Here is a 24,546-nt window from a genome sequence, read left to right on the forward strand (position 1 = left end):
GAGATGTTAGTCATGAGGACTCATAACTCATCGGGGTGAACTCTTTTCTCCAGCACAGCCCAACAAGAGACCCATAAATTTCCTGTGCCAGTGAGATTTTTCTCCAGCCCACTGTTTACCTTTTGGAGTTTCTGAATTTGTAAGTTACTTCAGTGCCAACTCTCTACCTTGTGTGGAGGCCAAGGCCTTGTTTCTCAAGCTCCTATAGTCCTGAAACCCAAGCTTCTGGGTAAACCAAATCAAACCCACAGGGCAACTACAGCATCAACACAGAAACTGATTTCTGGGTTTAAGTTCCCTCTACCCAGCTGGCACCTGGAAACTTCATTTGTTTTCTTGCAAGCCAAATTATGCATTTAAAAGAACATTACCTGTTACTGTTCATCATTTCTAGTTGTTTTCAGTGGAATGTTTTTCACTTTAGACAGTCTGCCATGTTTAACATTTAACATAAAACAAAACTTACAGACAAGTCGATTGAGAGGTATCAGAAGATGAGATGAAATTGTTGGTTTCCAGATCCAGGGGGTTCTGGAACACATGCAGACAAACAAAAAGACAATGGTATGTGATATGATATATGGACTTCTGGTTTAATAATAAGTTCATATTGTTCCAATAATAATGCATATTACAAGACAGAGTATGGTTTAGTGTGGATGTCATTCTGTATTTTAGGATGTGTTTGTCTACAAGTTCACAGTTATGTTCAATTACCAAGGCAGCTAAAAAAATTAATGAAATTCATTTCATGTAGCATCCTCAGCGACAGAACCCCAGTGAAATCACAGGATTGTTCTGATGCTTATTAGATTTGTTGTCTCGATGAGGTAAACTTATTCACATATTTAAAGCTTAATATCGACAGTTCCTTTGGACAGATACACTTTATAATTAAGTATAGACTATAAAAATATATCATTCTAGGGCATCATCAACAATTCTACCACCAGACTTAAGAGAACAAAGTTCTCCCAATTCTCCAAACTGGTAAGATTTCACCTTAGTATGAATCTCTGTGTCCAGTGGCCCTGGGCTTCTTGCTGAAGGATTTTCCACATTCAGAATATCCAGAGGTTTTCATTCCTAGACATGCTGTGGCTTCTGGATGAAATCTTTCCTCTCATTTCACCCATAGAGCTTTTCCCTGGTGTGAATTCTGTGGTGTCTGATGAGGTTGGCCTTCTGGGAGAAGGTCTTCCCGCAGTCGGAGCACTCATAGGGCTTCCTCCCCATGTGGGTCCTCTTGTGAATGATAAGGCATGAGTTCTGGGAGAAGGCCTTCCCACACTCGCTGCACCTGTAGGGCTTCTCCCCAGTGTGCGTCCTCTGATGGAGGATGAGGTGTGACTTCTGGAAAAAGGCCTTCCCGCACTCGCTGCACCCGTAGGGCTTCTCCCCGGTGTGGATTCTATAATGGATAATGAGGCAGGACTTCCTGGAGAAAGATTTCCCACATTCTTTGCAGCCATAGGGTTTCTCCCCTGTGTGAGATCTGTGGTGTTCCATGAGGCGGGACCTGTGCGAGAAGGTTTTCTCACACTCTGAACACTTGTAAGGCTTCTCTCCAGCAAGAGCTGCCTCAGGAATGGACAGGCTTGTCTTTTGGGCGAGGGTTTTACCACAACTGCCCTTCCCACCGGGCTGCTCTTTTGTGCGGTTTCCCTGACGTCCACTGAGGTAATCCTTGTCCCGCAGGCCACCCCACCGTTCACCTCTTCTGAAGGATTTCTCACCCCTGTGGACTCTCTCGTGTGTAATGAGTTCTGATTTGTGGTTAAAGCCTTTCCCACATTTGGTACATGCATGGGGCTTCTCACCCCTGTCAGCTCCCTGATCAGCATTAAAGGCTTGGCTACAGCTAAACACTTTTCTACATTGGCTACATTCACGTAGATAAACCCCAGAAGGTGGAGTTTCAAGCTTGGAATAAAGGAATAAGTTCCCCCGTCCATCACACTCAAATCTCCTTCTGGCAAGATACGCATTAGGACTAAAGTCTGTGTCACACTGCAAACGCGTCCCACAGGAGTCACACCGATGGACCTGCCGTCCTGAGGGAACAAGGTTTGTGTTCTGACAGGTGCTTTTTCCAACTGTATTATGTTCCCAGCACCCTGGGTTGGTGAATTCCTTCTTCTCTAGGAATGCAACTTGCCTCAAAGGTTTGTCTGGGTGTTCCTGTTGTCTGGCTGCTTGGGTGTTGACCTGCAAAACCTCTAGGAAAACAATAGGACACAAACTTGTTAATCTTCTAGGATCAGATCACAGAACTAAATTAGTTCAGAAATGACTGGAAAGAGGATTAACTGCAGTCACAAACCTCACTGCCCAGCTTAACCCTGGTCCTGCTACAAACACTTTCTAGCCCCTTGGCTTTTCAAAGGGAAAAAATGAGACCCTGAAAATAGGGATGCAACATTGACAATGAATATAAGTAGTTTGTTGATAACAAGTTTGACACGGTAAATTGGGAAGAAGGTGGAAACACACACGGGTAAAAGTGAGTGAGAGAGAAGACATGAGAGGGGACGGAGTCCAGGCGCTGATGTGCTGAAGACACGGCAGGAGAGCCCGTCAGGTGATGAGCATATTTAGGGACACTGAGCAGTGACTGAAGAAAGAAAGGTTAGGGTTTCTGGAGGAATCAAGAGAATAGAGGGTTGAGGAGATACAAGCAAAGGACTAGGTTGAAAGAAGTGAAACTGTGTTTGAGTTCTCCTCACTTTAGCCCTGGCCACAAACAGGCTACTTGCTGACCTGCATTTCCTGGGTCCTCCCCGCCCTAAGCTCCCCTTGTTCAGCACACCAAAATGACTTTATCAAAGCATCGAGCCCCTTGTTGCTAAAGGAATTGTCTTAGAGCCAAAGGTCCTTTCCACAGTGATTTATTCTCACGTGGGCCTACACACCCTTTCCAAAGTCCAGGACAAGGACACAGGAGCAGTCCCCTGGCCTGGAATGCAGGCCATCCTTGCCCCAGGAACCTTCCCTGCTGTGTCAATCAGAACTGCTTGAATGACCATTTTCAGCAGTCATGGCTCCTCGGTACCAAACCTGGCTGACTACCAAATCCTCGGACACCTCTACCCAACAGGACCACAGCGCGCCTTTGTTTAGAATGTTTAAGGTCCCTGAGCCTCATTGCTGAATTTCGAGAGACAAAACCAATGCCTACTGATCTTCCCCATCACGACTGTCTTGGTTGGGATCCAGCCAGGAGGGTATTTTATTTCTAAAGCTGCCCAAGTGGTTCTGGTGTGTACCCCTGATTAAGCAAGAGTGCCCCCAAGTAAAAGCAATCAAGGATCCTTGTCCTAGAAGGAAGAAGGACTCAGCATCCACTATGCGCATCCCACAGAAATAAGGATGAATAAAATAAAGGCTCTTGTCTGCAGGGATGGGGGAAATGCTTCAGTGAAAACCTATCAGGCAAAATGGGTCCATATTACATGGTTTGAAGAAGAAGAATTTAAAATCATAGAAAAGGTAGCAAACTTTTAAAGACATTTCATAGTGAAAGAAAGAAAAGACAACTGAAATAAAAGTGGGTGGCGCAAGATAATACCGTTATTTTAAAACAGGGCAAATCGACAAATCTCTAAAAGCATGAGAAAGCCTATTTCATAACCATGGGGGAAAGTGTAAGACTGAAGATTCTAGAGAAAGACTGAGCAAGGAAGGTCTTAGATGGGGATGGTAGGAGAGAATAAACGGATAAGTAAAAATAGAACATGTCTTTTTCTAAAACCCAGGAAAAGGGGAGTAATTCATGTAGTGATGTGAATATGTGCAGGCGGCAGGAATCATCTGGGCCCCAGGCCAACTGTCCCCACAGATCCAAGGCTTTTAAAAACAGTTGCCTGACACCAAAAACACCCAAGGTTCTGCTTTGTGACATCCTGGAACCTTATGTCTACTGTCCCCCTGCAAGCGGGTTCTCTCTCACCTGGAAAGCTCCATCTGAGGATTTCTTCCTCCCCCATCCATGGTTCTTGCCCCTGCTCCAACCTGGAGATCACAGCTGGTTTGGTGACTTGACACCCTGTTCACGAGAAATAGTTGCAGGATTTATGCTGAGCCACCTGGGCCTTCAAAGGAAGCAGAAGGTTCAGGCTGCACAATGAACATGTCTCTATCTTGGCCAAATAATAGGTATTTCACTTGGGAGGTGACTCCACAGTCACATTGTCCTATGAGACCAGAGCAAAACCTGCTGATGATGGAAACCCAAATGGCAAACACTTTCAGTACATACACAAGAGGTTCTACATAACAGAGAAAAGTAGGGGCTTAGACATCACTGGGGAACCCGGGAAGCCTTCCTCACCCACGGAGACCAGGTGGCTGTAGTTCTCCAGCATCACATCTCGGTACAGGGTCCTCTGCGTCGGATCCAGCCGCTGCCATTCCTCACGGGTGAAGCCCACGGCCACGTCTCTGAATGACAATGACCCCTGGAACAGCACATCCCCGATTAATCTGGGGGCTTGGCAGGGTACTGTGGCAAATGTGCAGAGGAGGTGGGTCTTACCACCTTCGGAGGTCAGGTTTCCCCATGTTAAGCTACATAGGAAGCTTAGCATGCCCTTAACTTCATACATTTTGTGGGAGAGAGAGAGAAAAAAAGATCATTAGGAAAGATCTCACTTCTGGATCTCATTCATTCATTCAGTGAGCAAGCATCTACTGAGGATTCAGTATGTTACTGGCATTCCTGGTGCTTGGGGTTGAAAGCTTAATGCAACACCACTCCTGTTCTAAAGGTGTTTACGGTCTGGTGGAGTGAGATTAACATAAAAGACTTCTGTGTCATATGATTACACCTAAGGCTGTGATGGAAGTACATTTCAGCACAGAACAGACACAAAGAAGAGAGCAGTCAAACTTAACGCCTCAATGCCAAGGTAAGCCTCATTTGTGCTTGAGCAGACTCTCGAAAGAGAAATGGTGTTCTGATGTCTGAAGGAGAGTCCCATCGTGAGGCATGGCATGTGCAAAGGCATGGAGTCCCAGAAAAATCAGGTAACTGCAAATAGTTGGGAATGACAGTATAGATTATAAGGGGTGTGTGTGTGTGTGCACATGCATGCGTGTGAGAGCGAGACAGAGACCAGACCATAGGACAAATGAAGGGTTCTCCCTACAGGCAATGGGCGCTCCATCACAGTATTTAAGGACAGAAGCTACAAAAGATGGTCTGATATAGAGGAAAGGTGGCATCACTGGGAGGGAATAAGTAAAATTCAGGTGCAATCACTGACATGAGATATGGTCAAAATTAAGGCAGTATCAAGAGGAAATCAGAGATTCCACATGCACAGGACAGGGATTGGCTCTCCTTTCCCTACTCTCTTATCTTCTCTCTCTCTCTCTGAATGAATTAAGGACCAAAATAAAAAGTTTAATGTATACAGAATGTTGTAATACTGTAATGTTGGTGTAAATAATTTTTAACACCAGTGTAGAAGTTAAAAGACAAATATAAGATTAACTATAATGACAGATTCATTTATGGAAATACAATATAAAAGGAAGTAAAATCTGTCATAAATGATGTGTGTGTTGGGGGAGGTAAAAATGTAGTTTCTGTATGTGATTGAAGCTTAGTTGTTATCAGGTGAAAATAGGATGTTGTAAATATAAAATATTACATGCAAGCTTCATGGAAACCACCCACATAGACCCAAATACAAAGAGAAAAGAATCAAACCATATCTCTACAAAAAAACCCTCAAACTACAATAAAGACAAGAGAGGAACAAAAGAACTACAAAACAGAAAACAACAAAATGGCAACAGTTAGTCCATGCCTATCAATAATTACTTTAAATGTAAATGAACTAAACTCCCCAAAATAAAACAAATAATATAGCCAAATGGATAAAAAACAAGATCCAATTGTATGCTGTCTACAAGAGATTCACTCTAGATTTAAGGACACAGATGGGATGAAAATGAAGGGGTGGAGAAAGATAGTCCATGCAAATGATAATCAAAAGAGAGCTGGTATGGCTATACTTTTATCAGACAAAATAGACTTTAAGTCAGAACCTGTCACAAGAGACAAAGAAAGTCAAGGTTCCACTTAACAGGAAAATGTAACAATTATAAATATATATGCACTCACCATCAAAGCACCTAAATACACAAAGCAAACACTGACAGATCAGAGAGGAGAATAGATAGCAATACATAGTAGGAGAATCAAAACCCTGCTCTTGATAATGGATAGATCAGCCAGACAGAAAATCAATACAGAAACAGCAGAACTGAACAATACTATAGATCAAATAGCCCTAAAATATAATACACAATATTCCACCCAAGAGCAGCATAATACTCATTCTTCTCAAGAGCATGCAGAACAATCTCTGGAATGGATCATATGCCAAGTCACAAAACAAATCTTAACAAATTTAAAAAGACTGAAATCATTCCAAGTATCTTTTCTGATCACAATGGAAAACCAGAAATCAATAATAGAAAGAAAACAGGAAAATTAAAAAAGTATGTGGAAGTCAAACAACCACTTTTAAACACCACTGGGTCAATGAAGAAATAAAAAAGAAAATTATAAAATACCTAAGACAAAGAAAAACAAAACCCACAACAAACCAAAACTTACAAGATGCAGCCAAAGCAGTACTAAGAGGGAAGTTTATAGCAAAAACACCTACAGAAAAAAAGAAGATCTCAACAACCTAACTGCACTTCTAAAAAAAAGAGCAAACTAAGCCCAAATTAGCAGGAGAGGAAATAATAAGGATTAGTGTAGATATAAATGAAATACAGAATAGAAAAATAATATAAAAGAATCAACAAAACTGAGAGTTGGTTTTCTGAGAAGATAAAATCAACAAACCCTTAGGTAGGCTAAGAAAAAAAGAGAGAAGATTGAAATAAATAAAATCAGAAATGTCACAGAAATAAAAAGAATTAAAAAGGGCCATTATGAATAATTACAAGCCAACAAATTAGACAACTTAGAAGAAACTGATACATCCTAAAATAAAATACAACCTACCAATACTCAATCAAGAAGAAATAGAAAGCCTGAATAGACCAGGCACAAAGAGAATGAAAAAGTAACCAAAAAATTTCCAATCAAGAAATGCCCAGCACCTTCATGAATTAATTCTACCAAAAATTTGAAGAATTAATACCAATCTTTCTTAAACTCTTTCAAAAAAAATAAAAGAAGAGGGGACACTTCCAAACTCAATCTACAAGGCCAGCATCACCCTGATACCAAAACCAGACAAAGACACCACAAGAAAAGAAAACTACAGGCCAATATCCCAATAAACACAGATGCAAAAACCCTCAGCACATTAAAATAGGATTTATCCCTGGGATGCAAGGATGGTTCAACAACCAAAAATCAATGTGATACACCACATTAACAGAATAGATAAAAATCACATAATCATCTCAACAAATGCATTAAAAGCATTTGACAAAGTTCAATACCTTTTCATGATAAAAACTCAACAAATTAGGTGTAGTAGGAATTTACCTCAACACAATAAAGGGCATTTATAAAAAGCCCACAGCTTTCAATGTGTAAAGCTTAAAGCTTTCTCTCTAAGGCCTGGAACAAGGCAAGGATGCCCATTCTTGCCTCTCCTATTCAACACAGTATTGGAAGTCCAGCCAGAGCAATTAGGCAATAAGAAGAAATAGAAGGCATCATAATCAGGAAGAAGTAAATGTATCTCTGTTTGCAGATGATGTGATCTTACTGAGTGCAGGATCTCAAAGAAATATCTGTACAACCATGTTCCTTGCAACATTATTCACAATAGCCGAGAGATGGAAACAACCTACGTGTCCATCAATGGATGAAGAAAATGTGATATATACACACAGGGAACATTAGCCACAAGAATGAAATTTGCAACAAACATGAATGGACCTGGAGGACACAATGCTCAGTGAAATAAGCCAGACACAGAAGGACAAATATTACATGATCCCACTTTCATGAGGAATCTAAAACAAACTCATAGAACTAAAGAGTAGCATGGTGGTTACCAGGGGCTGGGAGGAGGTGGACAATAGGATGATGTTGGTCAGAGGGGTCAAAGTTCCAGGTATGGAAGATGAACAAGTCCTGGAGGTCTGCTGTACAGCTTGATGCCTATAGTTAACACTGCATGGTATGCTTAAAAGTTTGCTAAGAGGGTAGACGTTATATTAAACACTCTTACGACAAATATATATAAATGATACATATACACTATATATTAAATGTATATTACATACATATATTTAAGAAGGGTGGTGGGAGGACACTTGTGGAGGTGACGGATAAGTTTAAGACCTTGATCGTGGTGAAGATTTCATCTCTAAATTCATCAGGCTATATATATGGGCACACTTTGGAAATTGTGCGGGTTTGATCCCAGACCACTGCAATAAAGCGAATAGTGCAATAAAGCGAGTCAAGTAAATTTTTTGGTTTCCCAGTGCATATAAAAGTTACCTTTACACTACACTGTAGTCTATTAAGTGTGCAGCATTGTATCTAAAAGAAGCTCACCATTATCTGAGCTCTCAGCAAGCCCTGATCACTGATCACAGGCACCACACAAAATACAGTAATAATGAGAAAGTGTGAAGTATCACGAGGATTACCAAAATGTGACACAGAGGCACAAAGTGAGCAAATAGTGGGAAAATGTCACCAACAGACTTGCTTGATTCAGGGTTGCCACAAAACTTCAATTTGTAAAAAATGCAATATCTGCAAAGTGCAATAGAACGAGGTATGGCTGGACCTTAAATATGTAGATTTTTTCATGTCAATCATACCTCAATAAAGCGGCTAAAAAAAATTAATTTTTCTAGTAATCACATTTTTTAAAGTTAAAGAAAGTGAATTTAGTATCTTAACCAAATACATCCAAAATATTATCATTTCAACATATAATCATTATTTTTAAATCAGTGATATATTCATTCTATTTTTATAGCACATCTTCAAAACCTGGTGTGTATTTTCCACTTACACTACACTTCATTTCAGACACTGTATTTCCAATTTCACTTTAGTGAAATGTAGTCCTATAAAAACAATAAAGTGTTTAATGGAAAAATATTTGCTCGGGTTATTTTAGCATTTAAATGTCTATTAAAACGTTAACCATACTTCGGGTGCTCAGCATCGGCCCATGGCCAATGGCTACCATACTGGACAGGGCAGGTCTAGACGGCATGAACACCACTGGGCTCCTTTGCTGGGGATCTGGTATTGATAGAACCACAGTTTAGTTCAATCATTACGGGCCCAGTTCTACATCTGTCTGTCTACACTCAAATCCCAACTTCACATCAGAAATGTAAGATCTCAGGCAATGTGTTTAATATCTCCAGCTTTTCTGTAAAACAAGGGGCTGATAATAGCCATCTGACAGGTTTATTCATGAAATCATGTATGAGAAACAAGAGACCAGCATATACATGCTCAACAGGAGCTGCATTACTGTCAGCAACTGTATTGCAGGGAGCCCTAGCAGGGAGGTTCCCCACACCTGCCCCAAGACACTGAATGAAACCGGCCTCACATACAAGTCGGAGGGGCCAGGGCCAGCTCTCTCCTCTGAGAAGGCTGTGGAGTCACCACCTTGCTCTCAATCTCTCATACTGGTCCTGTGCCCAGACATTTCTGGCATCAAACGTCCACAGAGTCCTGGCTTTATTAAGCAAAGACACTCCTGTCAAGACAGGTCCCTGAGCTAGAAGCAAGAACCTGTCAATGTTCTTCTTCTTGGAGTGGACAGCTGTAACCATTGTCCACCAGGCCTGTCCTCCTCTGGGACCAACTCCCAGCCCCCTCTCCCAGGCACTTGCTCCTGGGAGCACCCCACCACAGCACCAGCCCCCAAGCCTAAGCCTGAACTAAGCTGGACCAATGGAACCTCACCAAAGATCTTGCAAACTGGTTCTAGGAACGGAGCCTTGGTCCCTTTCCACGGCAAAACTTGTAAGGGTGAGGCATGGGAGCTGACAGTCATCCTATCTCCATCACGTGGATGAAGTCAGCATGAGAGAAGAAAGTCACAGAAACAGGGCCAAGGGACAAGAAAGATGCATGGTGTGGAACTGTCTTGAGTCCTGGCTGCAGACCTGCTCTTCCCACAGCTCTGGGTGCTGCCTGGTTTCTGGGTTTGTCCCAATCTAGTTCCACCTGGGTTTCCAGCTCTTGTAACTTCAAGGATTCTGAACAGCGCACTTCCTGTTCATGCATCCCTAGAGCTCAGGGCAAAGAGAGAGGCCCTTTAGGAGTAGAGGGATCTGTGCATATGGACCAGCTGATGGAAAGCAATGTCACTAAGGTCTGACAAAGGTAATGGTGACCCAGTGAGAAAAGGTGCAAAGGAGGCAGAGGGCCGGCGGGCGAGGGCTCAGTCCTGAGGAGAGGGAAGGAGGCTGTCCCTTCAGACTCAGAAGAAAGGCCTGCAGAGCAAGAACTACCCCCTTTCCACACCCCTGCAGAGACTGACACTTGGAGCTGTTTGGTCTCCATCTGTGTCAAAAATCATCTTGAAAAGTAACTTGAAGAACATGCTATTTGTTCATTCCCTGAGCTAGTGCAGCCCGTTACACAGGCCAGTGTGAACCACAGCAAGGCCTGAGCATCCTGATTCCCCAAACAACAGAATTCTGCACTGACATCATACCCACTGTTCACACGGAAGAAACAAGTTGCTGATCTGCTGCTTTGTTCAGGTGCCTGGGGCTCCACGTCACCCCGGAGATACCCAGAAAAACTTTACTTTCCCTGTGAGGTTGACGTGTTTGTCCCAGACAGACATTGCAAGTCACACTCTGGATACAACCTCTTTTTAAAGGGCCGGAAGTGTCAGGCCTAGATTTAGAAGGCAGCTAGCAACTCCAGCAGCCTCTGTGCTTCCTCCACCTCCTGTCTCATGGCCTTGATCTTCCTGCTCTTCACAGTCTCACTGATCCTCTTTCTGTTTGCATTCTGTTTTATAGGAGGCATTCTTGTAAGGATCCTGAAACCTTGGCAAAAAAGAGCACAGTATAAGGAAATTGCACACTCACCTGGTGCATGGTTCTTCCCTGCTGGTCTGGGAAAAGCAGACACCTGTGGAGGCAGAAATTGGGGGAAAGGGGAGGGACGTGAGCGGCCAGGCCTGCCTCCAGCCTCGGACCCCACTGCTGCTACCCCCATGCACGGGGGAGGAGAGGCTTCTGCCAGGGGCCCCTCATCAGAGCAAAGCCCTCAGCCGGGACTTGATGGGGACCCAACTCTGTGAATGCTGAACTCAGATTCCTTTCTCTACTTAATGAATATATGCATCTCCATCTCAGTAGCCAATGTGCAATTCACTACCTGCCCCTCCACCATTACCCAGAAATATAACTAATAGAAATTTATTCTGAAGTTCAGTCAAAGATTTAGCTGCCAAGATATTTATTACAATTTGGAAAGACTCTGAAAAAGATAGAAATAACCAAATTTCTCACTACAGAGGACCAGTTAAATACACTACATCCAAAGGGAATAAATATCTACACCCAAAGGAAAATAAATACTATGTAGCTAACAAAAATAAAATCATAGAAAATTACTTATCACTAGCATACTGATAACTGAAGAGAGCAGTTGAAAACTTTGACCAACACACACACACACACATTCACTCATACTCACTCACATTCAGTCTCTGAAATGATGTAAGACAAAAAGGTAATAGTAGTTATCAGCATGGGGTAGTTGGATAATGACCATTTAAAAATTTTTTTCTTTGCACTTAAATGAATTTTCCAATTTTCTAAGCTCTTCTATGACAAAAAGGCATCTCATATATTATCATTTCTTAAAAGGTTATTTTAAAGACACCTGTAGCCTACCAACCTTCTAACCCGAAACTTCTATCACCAGCCCTGCCCTGGCAGGTGCTGAGGAAAATTCACTGCAAAATCCTACAATGGGTTCTTGAAGGCGGAGTCCATTAAATGGAGCTTAGCTAAGGCAACAGGAAGCTTATGAACCTGGGGCCTGCTTCTCTCTCGTGGTTGCGGTTTGTCAACAGTGACTTTTATCAGGAGCTGTCCTGGCTGGCTGAGCTGCTGTCTGCCCAGGAAGCGGTCCTGGTCTGGCTCTGCCACTTACCAAATACGAGACAAGATCTGATGGCTTCTCCTGAGCCCTCCTCCTCCTTTCCTCATTTTCCCAGGGAACAGGAACACGAAGGTTCAGGAGCAAATTTACTGTGGCTGGAACCATCAGCTGGACCCCACACCTATCTCTCTCCTAAACAGACACGAAGCTGGTCTTAGGTATGTTCCTACTCAGGACAGAGACACACTGGAGTTTGATCCAAGAATTCTGCAGAGACTCTAAAACTCTAGAATTATGGAAACTCCATTAAGAATTCTGAGGGTGTTGCTTAAAAATTGGGGACTACCTAAGTGCTTAAAAATAAGAGATTGGTTAATCAATTATGATACAATTAAAGCATGCTGAGCTACAAACCAACTTAAAATATTACAGAAGAAATACCTGGCCTGGAAAGCCCTTCCATCAATACCAGTAGTGTATGACCACAGACCGGGAAGGGAGGGATGGACGGGATTTTCCCAAGTGCCCTGGAGCTGTAGCTAAATCCAACAGACCCCAAATTCTAAGCAGGAGCTGCTAGACACCCCCGCACAGCTTCCTTTGGGAACAGGGAATCACTGAAGGAGAGCCTGGGGGGGTTTCTCCCCTCTCCACTGGGGACTGCTCCACTCCCAGGCCATGAGAACTATTCGTGGAGACTGGAGGGAGCTTGTGGAAAGCGTACACTCATTTTGCACCCCCAGGCACAAACTCTTAGATACGTGGTGATTCAGCAGAGGGGAGCATGAGAGAGTCCCTGTGAGGCCAGGGAGCACACAGGGACCCAGAGTAGAAGCCAGCCTCACAGCTGAAGAGTTTGGAAGTTAAAGGCTGGCCAAGGCCACCATGGTGGCCAAGTGAGGAGGGGGGCAAGAGAGGGAGCCACCTGCACCGCCTGCATTTGTTAGAACAAGGATGCAAGAGTTTTCAGGATCCCAGTGGAGAGTGAGCACGCTTGACCGTGATTGCAAGGACACTGATCAGACAGGCTGCCTGTCCAGGGTAAGAAAGCCAGCCCTGGGAGGTGGGAGCATGGAGCTGGGGGGTTGGCACAGGTGTCTGTTAGAGGCCCTGCAGCCTCCTGCCTCATGGAGAGCAGCCTGCATCAGGGAGGGGGAAGCTGTGAGCAGTACCAGGTGAGGAGGTATTTCTGCTACTCTTCTCTATGTCCCCCTCCTCACAGCCTGACCCTGGAGGGGAAGAGAAATCCAGTGAGGAGAGGGAAGAGCCGAGGAGCAGACAGAACTTCATCTGTGAACTGGGAGAAACTCAAAATGGGTCGCGAGAGTGAAACGTTATTAGACCGCAGCCAGTGAGGCGAGCCTATTCTTTATGATGACTCTTGGGGCTGTGCCACTCGGGCTTTCCCTGAGATAGCAGCCTGCCAGGGAAAGGGTCTGGGTTGAACTGTGTTAATCCCCAAAAATATGCTGGCGCCCTCGCCCTCAGTGTCTCACAATGTGACCATATTTAGAAATTAGAGTCTTTGCAAATGACCGCATTAAAATGAGGTCTTTGGGGTGGCCCTAATTCAACAGCACTGTGTCCTTATGAAAAGGGAAAATCTGGACACAGACACAGGGAGAATGCTCGTGAAGATGCAGGCAGAGATCAGGGTGGGTGATGCAGCAGAAACCGAGGGATGCTAAGGGCTGCCAGCAAACCTCCGGGAGCTGAGAAGCCGGCAGCGGACCCTCCCTCCCAGCCTCAAAAGGACCCACCCTGCCCGCACCTGACCTCGGACTTCCGGCTTCTAGAACTGTAAGAGATCAAATTTCTGTGGCTTTAGCCACTCAGCTTGTGTTACGGTACTTTGTTAGTGAGGCCTGGGAACCTCATACAGGAAGGCAGACCCAACAGCATGGGTCTAAAACACTAGGTGGGGATCCTTTCCTCCCTTTCCTGTTGGCGCATATCACCTTCGGCACGTGGAATGGGTTCTTAGAAACATAGAATGAAAACACTCTGAAGAAAACACACCATATGTGAACAGTGGTTACCTTTGCATGCTAAGATGTTTGTTTTTACATATGACATTTTCTAAGTTTTTAAATAATAAACATGTGCTCATTGTTTAATATTGAAATATTTCATTAAAATATATATATATCATCTTACTGGATTTTCTCTCCATGACCTCCTGTCAGAGTCCTTCCCCTGGAGGAGAGGAAACCTGCCAGTTCTGAAGGGTGGAAGGCAGCAAGGGGCGGGTTTGAGCGGTGAACTGTAGCACCCAGGAGGAAGACCCCCCTGGCGGACAGGAGCCCTGGGGCCGGTGCTGGCTCAGCCTCTAGAAAGCTGGGCGGCTCTGAACACCTCTCTCATGCCCATTTTCTGCTGTCTTTAACATGAGAAGGGAAAATGAAATACTCTTAGATTAAGAAAGCAACTTCTGTGTCTTAACTAAATTATTGTAAAAGGACTTGAACTAAACTAGATATGTAAAAGGGCTTTACGTATCATGAGAAGTCAGGGATGGAGGCAGTGGTGGGATGAATGAGCTAAAGATCTAGCTAAACAGACAGGAGAGAGTAAATGCATCAGAGCATAGAGGTCTGGGTACTTGGGATCATCCTCCTGAGAATCCTGGGTGTCTCTTTCCTCCTAGTCCATGCTCCTCACACCCTACAGCAGGAATCCCCCTCTCCTCTTAGCAAACCTTCCCCTAAACCAAATCCTAGATAACCCACTGATTCGATGATATCACCCAACTCCACTCTGCCGACAAGCGGGTCCTTGGCTATTTTAGGGACACTGCTTTGGGGGCTGCTTCCTACTGTGACCTCCAGCTTCAGCCCTAAGCGATGGAGAGGCCTCAGAGAGGGGTCCCTCTTCCCAAAGTAGATTGCTTCTCCCCAGGTCACCTTCTTTACAAGAATTACTCTATTCCTGGCATGCCCAGACTTGAGGACTGGGCCAATTCAGATTGCCAAAGCTCCATCCTCCTGCTGAGAACTCACCAGCAGTGGGAGGCTCAGCTTGGCCTCCGAGACCCCCTGAGGGTAGAAATGAGCTTGAGCGCGCAGACAGGACTGAGCCCCAGCTACCGTCTGAGTCTAAGCCTTTGCAGAAACACTAAGAACACCTGGAAATAAACAGACCACATGGTGAGTCTCCCGTGACACCTCCACAAGAGTGGAAACAGGCTGGAACAGGTAAGGGAGTCAGAAAGAGTGGAAACCCACGAAGAGCCCACACACCGCATTTCTGGCTTTGAGAATGGACACACGGCATGAGAGGGAGCCGAGCAAGGACCTCAGCCAACGGTTGGCAAGGAGCTGGGGGCTCTGGCCTAAAGCTGCCAGAAACTGTCTCGCCCAATCCCCCCGTGAGCCTGAACAGGCTCCACAGAGCCCCAGGTGAGGCCCATCGCCCCACGCTGTGACTTCAGCCTGGGGAGACCAGAGCGGGAGCCCAGAACCAGCCACCTGGACTTATGGCTCATAGAACCGGAGCTCCCGAGTTGCTTTAATTCTCTAAATCTATGGCAATTTGTTACACAGTCACAGATGACTAAGACAGGCCTGGGTGCTCGCAGGAAAGATTAGGGGTGGGCAGGAGACCACACAGACTCCCTGGGCAGTGAAGTTCTGGAGAAGGGAGTGGCTTCCATACTGAGAATCACGGGAAGCCCCATCTTTCCAGAAATTTCTCTTCTGAGGAACAAATTTCTCTTCCTTCTGTGCAGCTGGAAAAGAGCAGCAAACGCTGTTGCTCCCAGAGCGCAGGAAGACCTCGGGCATCTGGCAGGGCCAAGGGGGAAAAGCCCTCTCCCCTAGAAGAGGGGCAAGGCCCGTTGCTGGGCTCAGCCTCTCGGAGCCGCGTACCACCGGGGGAGGGACAGCCCCCCCGCAAAGCCACTGACGGGACTCAGGGACCCAGGGCCCTCCTCGGAGAGAAAGAAAGCGCCCCTGCCCCCCCACCACTGGGGCAGCCAACACGGTGAGTCAGCGCCGCGCAGCGGGGTGCAGCCCGCCCATTCAAAGCATGGAGCAGGGCCGGCGGCCCGGGGTAACCATAGCAACAGATGTCAGCCCAGCCGCGCGCCCGCGGGTGTCACCGCACCAACCTCCTGCCCTCCCGGCGCCACACACAGCGACAGCCAGAAGTCTCTGCCCCGCCCCCCACACAATGTTCAGCATTCATTTAAAAATAACACAAGATAAACAAAAACCAAGAAAGGCCAACTATTGAAAAGAGACAAAGCAAGGACCAGGGCCACCTAGATCCTAGGGTCTGCTAGTAAAAACATGTACGTGATGCGTGGGCAGCTCTTACGCACGAACAAGAAACACTGACGCAATGAGGAGAAACGGACACATCTATCACAGTGAAAAGATCCTAGTGTACATTTTTAGAAACGAAGATCTAGGATACAAAAAGAATGGTAAAAATAGATAACATGAGTAACAACGTAAAAGCTTGATCTATTGGATAAGACAGAAAAATGTTCTCGATAATTAGAAAATATACCCTTTTTTTAAGCACATCCGGGTAGTTATAGAGATGGACAAATAAGCTAAAAAAATAAACTTTAACAAATATTTTAGAGGTCATGATTGCATAATTGCCACTCTCAAAACCAAATAATAAAAGGAGTGTAAAAATATTTCTAACAACTGCAAAAATACTACATATCAAAGTTGGTGGATATTTACAAACACATACTTAAGAGGAAAATTATAGCCACATTAAATAAAAACTGAAAATTAATGATATCCAAAGCAGGATATAGCTTACAAAGAAAAAAAAAGAAAAGAAACCCAAACGACATAAAAGAAACAAGTATGAGCAGAGATTTAAAAAGAAATCAAAGAAATAATGGCACAGGTAAATAAATCCTGCCACAAATATATTACCTGAATCAAACCTAAATTGAGGAACATTCTACGAAATAACTGGCCTGTAGTCTTCCAAAAGGTCAATGTGATTACAGGCAATGAAAGACTGGGGGACTGTTTCAGAGTAAGGGAGACAAAAGAGAGGTGAGAAACAAGCAACATATGATCTGAGATTTCCTTTAGTTAGAAAGGGAACTATTGGGACAAGCAGTGAAAGCTGAGTAAGATCCGTGGGTTAGAAACGTAGTGTTAATGCTAATTTCCTGATTTTGATCATTCTGCTGTGGGTGTGTGACAAAATGTCTCTTAGGGAAATGCACATTGAAGTATCTGCCCACACATATGAATGGAGAGGGAGTTAAGGAAGGAAAAAGCAAACTGAGAGAAAAAACGAGCCAGAGGGCCTCTGCTGAGTAACCCCTGGGGTGCTCATTTCTGCGCAGCAGGCTGCCGTTGGCTCAAAAGACCCACAGCCCCATACTCCAATGTGAACACATGCAATTGTTTTAAAGATAGCCCAAGTAAAAGCAGATTTTTAGTCATTTGGAACCCGCTTGCTTTGCCTACCCCCTGAAACTACACCCAACTTCTGGTAACCATGGATAACATAAACTGTGTGGCTATGAAGACCCCAAGCGTCCCTGACCCAGAGATACGGAGGAGTTGTCCTCCTCCGTCCTGGGAAGTGGCCCCCGGGCCCCACCCTCCGGATGATATCATGCTGCAAGGGACTCGCCCCAATGTGCATGCATAAAAAAGGCTTTAATAAAAACTTATGTGAGTTCCTGTCACCTCCGGTGGCATCTTTTTCCTAAATCAGCCTTGAAATCCCTCCAACCCCCTACACAAATGTGAGAAAATGTTAATATTTGGGAAGTTTAGATGAAAGGTATTCAGGAATTCTTTGTTTCTACTAATAAAACTTTTATTATTACTACTATGACTTTGAAGTTGGAAGTTCTGCCCAAAAAACAAACAAACAAACAAACAAAAACTAAAGTCAACTCTTGGAAAGGATTTATTAAGACTAAAGGACATAATTGGTTTGTATTTAAAACTACATTTAAGTAAGATAGACTAACTTCAGGTCCAATTGATCAGGAAAACAAGAGAAAGCAAAAATAAAATTTTAAACATGGAAAAGGAGACAATTTCAGGTGTAGTACAGATATTTTTACTTTATGAGATCACTATAAATAATTTAATGCCATAAATGTGAAACTAATCAGGACAATTTTCTAGAAAAATATAAATTGCTAAAATTGACAAAGCAATAGAAAACTGAATAAACTACTCAACATTAAATGAAACGGATCCATACTCAAAAATATACCCATCAGAGAAACACCAGGCCCAATCCAATTCTATTAAAGTTCAGCAATGTATATAAGCCGAAATGGATTTGTATCTAGAATATATGGGGAAAAAAATACTAAAAATAAGAAAAAGACAAATCAAAAGAAATATAGGGAGAGGTAATGACCATGCAAAAACACCATATAGTTTATGATGACATTTATATCTAGTAAGTAAATAAAAACAGTAAGGATACATAGAAATCCCAGTTGTTACCTGAGTGAGAGGAAGGAAAATGGATTTGGGGGGCAGGGAGTGGTATAAAAGGGCCCCAGGGAGTATTTCCAGGGTTTAGTTCTTTAGAAAATCTGAAGCAAATAAAGTAAATTTTCGATTTTTGCTCAATCTTGATAAGTACAAAGGTTTCTTTTTTTTACTTTGCTATACACTGGGGTTTTTCTAATATTACTAATTGATACTAGTAAAGAAGAATTAGGGATTGTTGAAGACCCAAATTCAAGTCGTAATGGAAAAAATGGATACATTTGACCTTATCAAGACTTAACTATGACATCAGTCTGTCGGTCCCAGTCCATTGGTCTGCAAACAGGCGCTCACACTGCCCCACTTCCCCTTACCTGGGCCCCGTGGACGGAGCTTCACTAATCTGTAGCAGAACATCCCCCTACTCACTTTCTCACTCCTCCAGCTCAGATCCCCTCACCTCTACTCATTACTGGTACCAAAAGACAAATATAACCGCGCCACTGCCTTGCTTAAAACACGTCGGGCACCAACGGGACCCACTTGATCTGCTCTCTCAACCTCCTCCAGCCTCCCCGATGCTCTCCACGGCGTCAAATCCGGCAGAGCCCACTCACTGCACGCCTCTTTGCAATACTGTTCTCTCCTCTTGGAACACCCTTTTGCCCCCTTTCACCAGCGCAGATCTTATTTTTAAGTCTGACCTTTACTCACGCCATCCTCAATCGGAACTGCCCTCCTTCCCGGTGGCCACTCATCCACCAGAGATGATTATCAGGGCACCCCCACCTCGGCGGCCCTGATCTGTTCACGCAACCCACATCTTCATAGGACCCCAGCCCAGGATGGGACTTGGGCTTCCTCAGTGCCTGACCCAGACTCCATAGTTCGTAGGATGAAGACGGACACGGAAGACTCCTGAAATAGCAATCATTTCACATCCTTCCTTCACTGCCCTCACAGCTCATAGCCTACCATTGGTTGCAATGTGGGGTCTACAGGCTTGATGAGCATCCAAATTGGTGGGGTCTTCCTCAGCTGTCCCTCTTCGCCCACAGAAGACCTGGCTGCTGGAGCAGAGTTCAGGAACCTGGATGGGTAAAGAAACTCCAATCAAGAGACCGGAACAAATCCACTGTTGGGAAAGAGAATGACCATTCGGGGAAGAGCTGGCTCTCCTCTCACCAGGGCCATGAGTCACCGAGTCCCCTGTGCTATCTATCATCTGCGGACGGTGGGCTCCAATGAGGCTGAACTGCGGGAGGACGGAGAAGCATTGAGACCCAGGCTGCCCACATCCCCAGCCCCAAACCAGACAGGAACCCGGACCCTCCGCAGTGGACGTCAGATGGAGCCACCCACCCGGACCCCGGAGGAGCACCCTCTCCCAGCGCCGCTGGCTCTGCAGCCACGGATCTGCCACACATGCCCCCTCTAGGGCCGAGAGCGGAGCGGACCACGTGTCCGAGGTGCAGCCCAGGGCCTCAGAGCCAGCCAGGTCCAGGGTGCTGGCAGCCGCGAGACCAGCCTGGAGTCCGGAAATGCGCGGATGGCACTTGGAGACCTGCTGGCACAGCATAGCGCCCCTGTACCTGGCAGAACTACAACTCCCGGCAGCCTCTGCAGCGAAGCGCTTCCGCTGGGCATGCGGTATTTCCGGCCATGGGATACCGGGTGTGGGTGGGTGGCCCTGTGTGGTGGACCGGTCCAGCGGGAGGAGACCCCTGCGGTGGCCCCAATGGACCCACGGGCAGTCGGTGACCTCGTCATCTTCCACGTCGCTGCCGGTTCCCACTGTGTCATCGGGTCACGGTTGCCCCAGCCTCGGCTGTCTGTCTGGGACCTGGCTGCGGCGGCGTCCCTGAGTACCTCGACTCGGAGTCTACTACCCGATGGGGTCTGAGTCCAGCACTTCACCGAGAAAAAACGCCTGTTTTTTAGCCCTCTCGGCAGTTCCCAAAATAGGTACCATTATCCCGATTTCGCAAATGAGGAATCAGAGGCTACCTTTCTCGGTATTTTTACTCTGGAAGAACACTTGAAATAATTCTCAGGACTCAAAAACCCCTGCCTAAATATTAGAATAAGGCGATCATGAAATTATACATAAGATACTGAATATACAAACAGTCAATGGCCAGACCATGTATAGAAATAGAACTCTGACCTACCAACTCCCCCTCACCCAACCTACCCAGAAACCAGCCACTTATCTACAATAAGCAGCCCAGGAAGCCAGATTGCTATCTCTAGTAACAGTCCAGGAGGCTAAATAACCTAACAGTCTGCCCGGAAATGACCAAGACTCAATCGATAACTGACAGCTTCTCTAATTTTTGTCCCCCCCACTTCTTAGAACTGAACAGAGAAAGTCGAATATGCACCCCTAACCAATCACAAGAGGATGCCCCATTTCTAGTTACCTGGCCTCCAGCTTCCCTAGGCCACAGTCTCCAGTGAGGACAATCAGAAGCCTTCCCCTTTTGTCCACCATAAAACTCGTCCTCCTTTGCCTGCCTTTGAGTCTGCCAAAACCCAAGTGACTGTGACTGACTCCTTTGCTGTGTAGCAAGCTCTGAATAAACAGCCTTTCTCTGTTTTCATTTGGTTGATCTTCCTTTACTTTCAAAGATGTAATTGTCAATATTTTTCTGTATGATCTGTTTATTTTGGCTAGCTCCTGTTTTGTGTGGTTGCCTCCTCATTTGCCATTAAAATTTTATTACTCAAAATTCACAAAGTAAGTGAAGGTAAGAGAAATTTAAACTTCAAAATGATGCTTTTTATACAGCTGTAGCATTCATATAGCCAAATTTATTAAAGGTTAAAACTTTGGGCTATCCTATAAGAGTGCTGATAAACTGGACTTACTTTACCATGTTATTCACATTGCCTGTAGCATTTGAACAACTGGGTATGATACTGGTCTAAAGTAGATAATTCTTTTCAACATGTATGGAGAAAGAGAGAGGTAGATTAGGGGCAATGAACATTATCATGTGATTTGTACTATTAAGCCGATCATTTTAGCTACTTACAAGTATGCTCAAATAGCAACTTTCATATCAATGAATCTGTTTTGCATTATGGAGAGAGCCTTGAAGAACTTTTAAAACAACAAAGTAATCCCATTATTATATAACATGGGATTGCTTTTCCTTTTGTTTCTACTTCCTGTATGAGGTTAGACATCAGGGGTTTATTTGAATCATTTGCAGATTCAGCTTCATAACTTTCTACCTTTTTGGTTATTCCAGAGAGGATTGATTATAAATGGTTGAAATTATTTCCTTAAAAACAATTTAAAATATTCATTTGTAAACATTCCGAGTGTAGAAGCTTTTATAAGATAATTCTTTTGGTGTTTTATGTCTTTTCTTTTCTTCCTGTTTACTGATTTTGGCAGTTTTTCTTCCAATTGTCTTTAATTCAGCATTTCCAAGTTGTTTTTTTACTAAGTTATTTATTACACCTGTTACATTATTTAAATTTTCCTGATCTAGCTTTAGAGTTTCCCCAGAACTGTTACCTCTTTTGTATTGATTAGCACAACCAGAGATTTATCATTTTTTACTTTTCCCCAAGATAAAGCTTTAGATTTGTTTACTAATTCAATTTTTCTTTTACTTCTCTGATGAGAGACCAAACTCTCCCCAGTTATCATCTCCTAACTTCAAGATTACATGGCAACTACTTTTAAAATAAATGGGGAAGGGGATCCCTCTAATCCTCATTACAAAAAAGATCTAAAAAAGGATGGAGCTACATTATTTAGGGTAAAACTGCTGTAATAGAGACACCAAAACAACAGTGCCTTAAAAAGTCATAGACAATTATTCCTATATCAACCCATCTGGGCAGCACCAAGGGAGTTAGGAAGCTAGACTCCTTCTAAATGACTTCTCTAGCATCTCTAGGATGTTTTCCTCATCTGTGTGGTTCAAGATGGCCAATAGCACATCTACATCTAACAAGCAGTAACAGGAAAAGAAGAAGTGCAGAGTTTAAGGTTAGAGGCACTGGGGGAGAGGGGTGAGCACGTCGGACGCTGATGACGTGCCAAAGTCCCCGGCTGTTGCCCCCTCCCAACCTGAAAAAATGTGCCTCGGGCTAGCCAATCCTCGCACCGCTGTAAATCTAAGCTCTGTCTCCCCCTACCTTCTTTAAAAACTCGCTGCCTGTCTACTTACGCGCGACTTCCCCAGCCTCCATTTCCGTAGACTGGGGAACCTCGCCCGGGCCGTTCAAATAAACTGCCTGGCCCTTTGTTGCCTCTCTTCGCCTGCCTATTTAGGCTAGAATTTATCTTACACAGAGAATGCCCTTTCTTGTAAGGGCATAATCCAGAAGAGGCATAAATCACTTCTACTCGCGTGCCGTTGGACAAGGCTTAGATGACCACCACTATCTACAGAGAAGACTAGGAAATAAAGTTTTTATTCTGGCAATGTTCCCAGCTAAAAATTGGGGATTCTATTATTTTAGAAGCAGAGGACAGATATTGGGAGATAACAAACAGTCTCTGCCCTAAGAGATAAGAAGGGTGAGACATGTTAGATAGCATGCCTGCCAACAAGAGAAGCAGATTGTGAAATTAACCATGAACCTCCCCCATCTCACTGAGTTAGACTAAAGATAGCATTGCATTTTATTTATTGTTTCCATTTCACCAGAAAATTTAATCTGGGATGGGAATGGAAATGATAAGTGTAATAGCTACCCAGATATGCTGGATAGAACTGGAGACAAGGGAATCTAACTGCTCTGATTACAGATTTCCATGTTGTTCAATTTATTTGAAGAACATAATAAATGTATGGTATAACAAATCAAACACAACAGATATAGAAAGGAAGCTAATTCCCCTGGCCCCATGTTCCCCAGTAACAAATGTAAATAGCCTAGTACCTACTCTTCCATATAATTCTCCTGCCTCTATGTAATCATATAAAATCACATAAAGACTGTTCACACTTAATAAGATTATCAATATGGTTGAGTTTAAATCCCTCATCTTGCTGTTTGTTTTGTATTTGTCCCATTTGTTCTTTGTTCTCCTTTTCATCTTTTCCTGGCTTCTTTTGGAGTAATTGAATGTTTTTTTTTTTTATGATTCCTGTTTTAATCCACTTGGGCTTCTATAACAGAGTATCATAGACTGGGTGGCTTATAAATAACAGAAATCTATTTCTCACAGTTCTAGAGGCTGGAAGTTCAAGATCAAGGTGCCAGCAGATTTGGCATCTGGTGAGAACTGCTCCCTGGTTCATATACACAGTTCTTTTCACTGTATCCTAACATGGTAGAAAAGGGGAGGGAGTTCTCTGGGGTGTCTTTGATGAGGCAGTAATCCTATTCTTGAGGGCTCCACCGTGATGGCCCAAGCACCTCCCAAAGGCCCCACATCCTAATACCATCACATTGGCAGTTAGGTTTCAACGTAGGAATTTGGGGGGAACACAACATTAAGTCTATAGCAATTCCATTTTCTCTCTCCTGTTGGCTTATTAGCTGCAACTCTTTGCTTTACTATTTTAGTGGTTGCTTTAGATTCACAGTATCCATTTTCACTTGTCTGGCATTCTGTCCTGACAACCCTAACTACCTCAGTCTCCCTGGACCCTAAGGTCCTGCTCCTCAACCCAAGGAGTCTGCTGGACCTCACTGGGTTCCCCTCTTGGTGTCTAAGCCTGAAAACTCTCCCAAGGCTGTGTAACAAAACTTGAACAGGCATTTTCCATACAGAAAAAAAAAAAGGACAAATAAGTATACAAAAAGGTGTGCAACTTCAGGAATGATCAAGGAAATGCAAATTATAAATCACCTAACTGACCCTGGAAACACCAAGTATGGGGAAGGCTGTAAAACCCCTAAAACACTCATTACTGGTAAGAATGGAAATCAGCACAACCATGTGGGGCAATTGTCCCCTCCATGCGGGAAGCAGGGGGGCGGTTGAGGGGGTGGTCTCACTCACACACACATACACACACACACACACACACACACACA

General features: G+C 44.2%; 1 protein-coding gene across 5 annotated transcripts; it reads right to left on the minus strand.

The window, feature by feature from the left end:
• Positions 1-569: 569 nt before the first annotated feature.
• On the minus strand, positions 570-19,662 carry LOC118936119 (zinc finger protein 300-like). 5 transcript variants are annotated; one of them, XM_057487401.1, is made up of 6 exons: positions 19,510-19,662; positions 11,071-11,113; positions 9,015-9,069; positions 4,331-4,457; positions 3,950-4,045; positions 570-2,219 (listed from the first exon to the last, which is right to left on the minus strand). In XM_057487401.1, the coding sequence occupies exons 3-6, from the start codon at positions 9,024-9,026 to the stop codon at positions 1,129-1,131; spliced, it is 1,326 nt and encodes a 441-aa protein (XP_057343384.1). In that variant the 5' UTR covers positions 9,027-9,069; positions 11,071-11,113; positions 19,510-19,662; the 3' UTR covers positions 570-1,128. The 5 variants fall into 5 exon arrangements, with proteins under 5 accessions (XP_057343384.1, XP_036788855.2, XP_036788854.2 ...); XM_036932960.2 differs by lacking the exon at positions 9,015-9,069 and adding an exon at positions 15,094-15,218 and having other exon boundaries at positions 19,510-19,661; XM_036932959.2 differs by lacking the exon at positions 9,015-9,069 and having other exon boundaries at positions 19,510-19,661.
• Positions 19,663-24,546: the final 4,884 nt, after the last annotated feature.

Source organism: Manis pentadactyla, chromosome 10, assembly GCF_030020395.1.
Source record: "Manis pentadactyla isolate mManPen7 chromosome 10, mManPen7.hap1, whole genome shotgun sequence".
NCBI lineage: Eukaryota > Metazoa > Chordata > Mammalia > Pholidota > Manidae > Manis > Manis pentadactyla.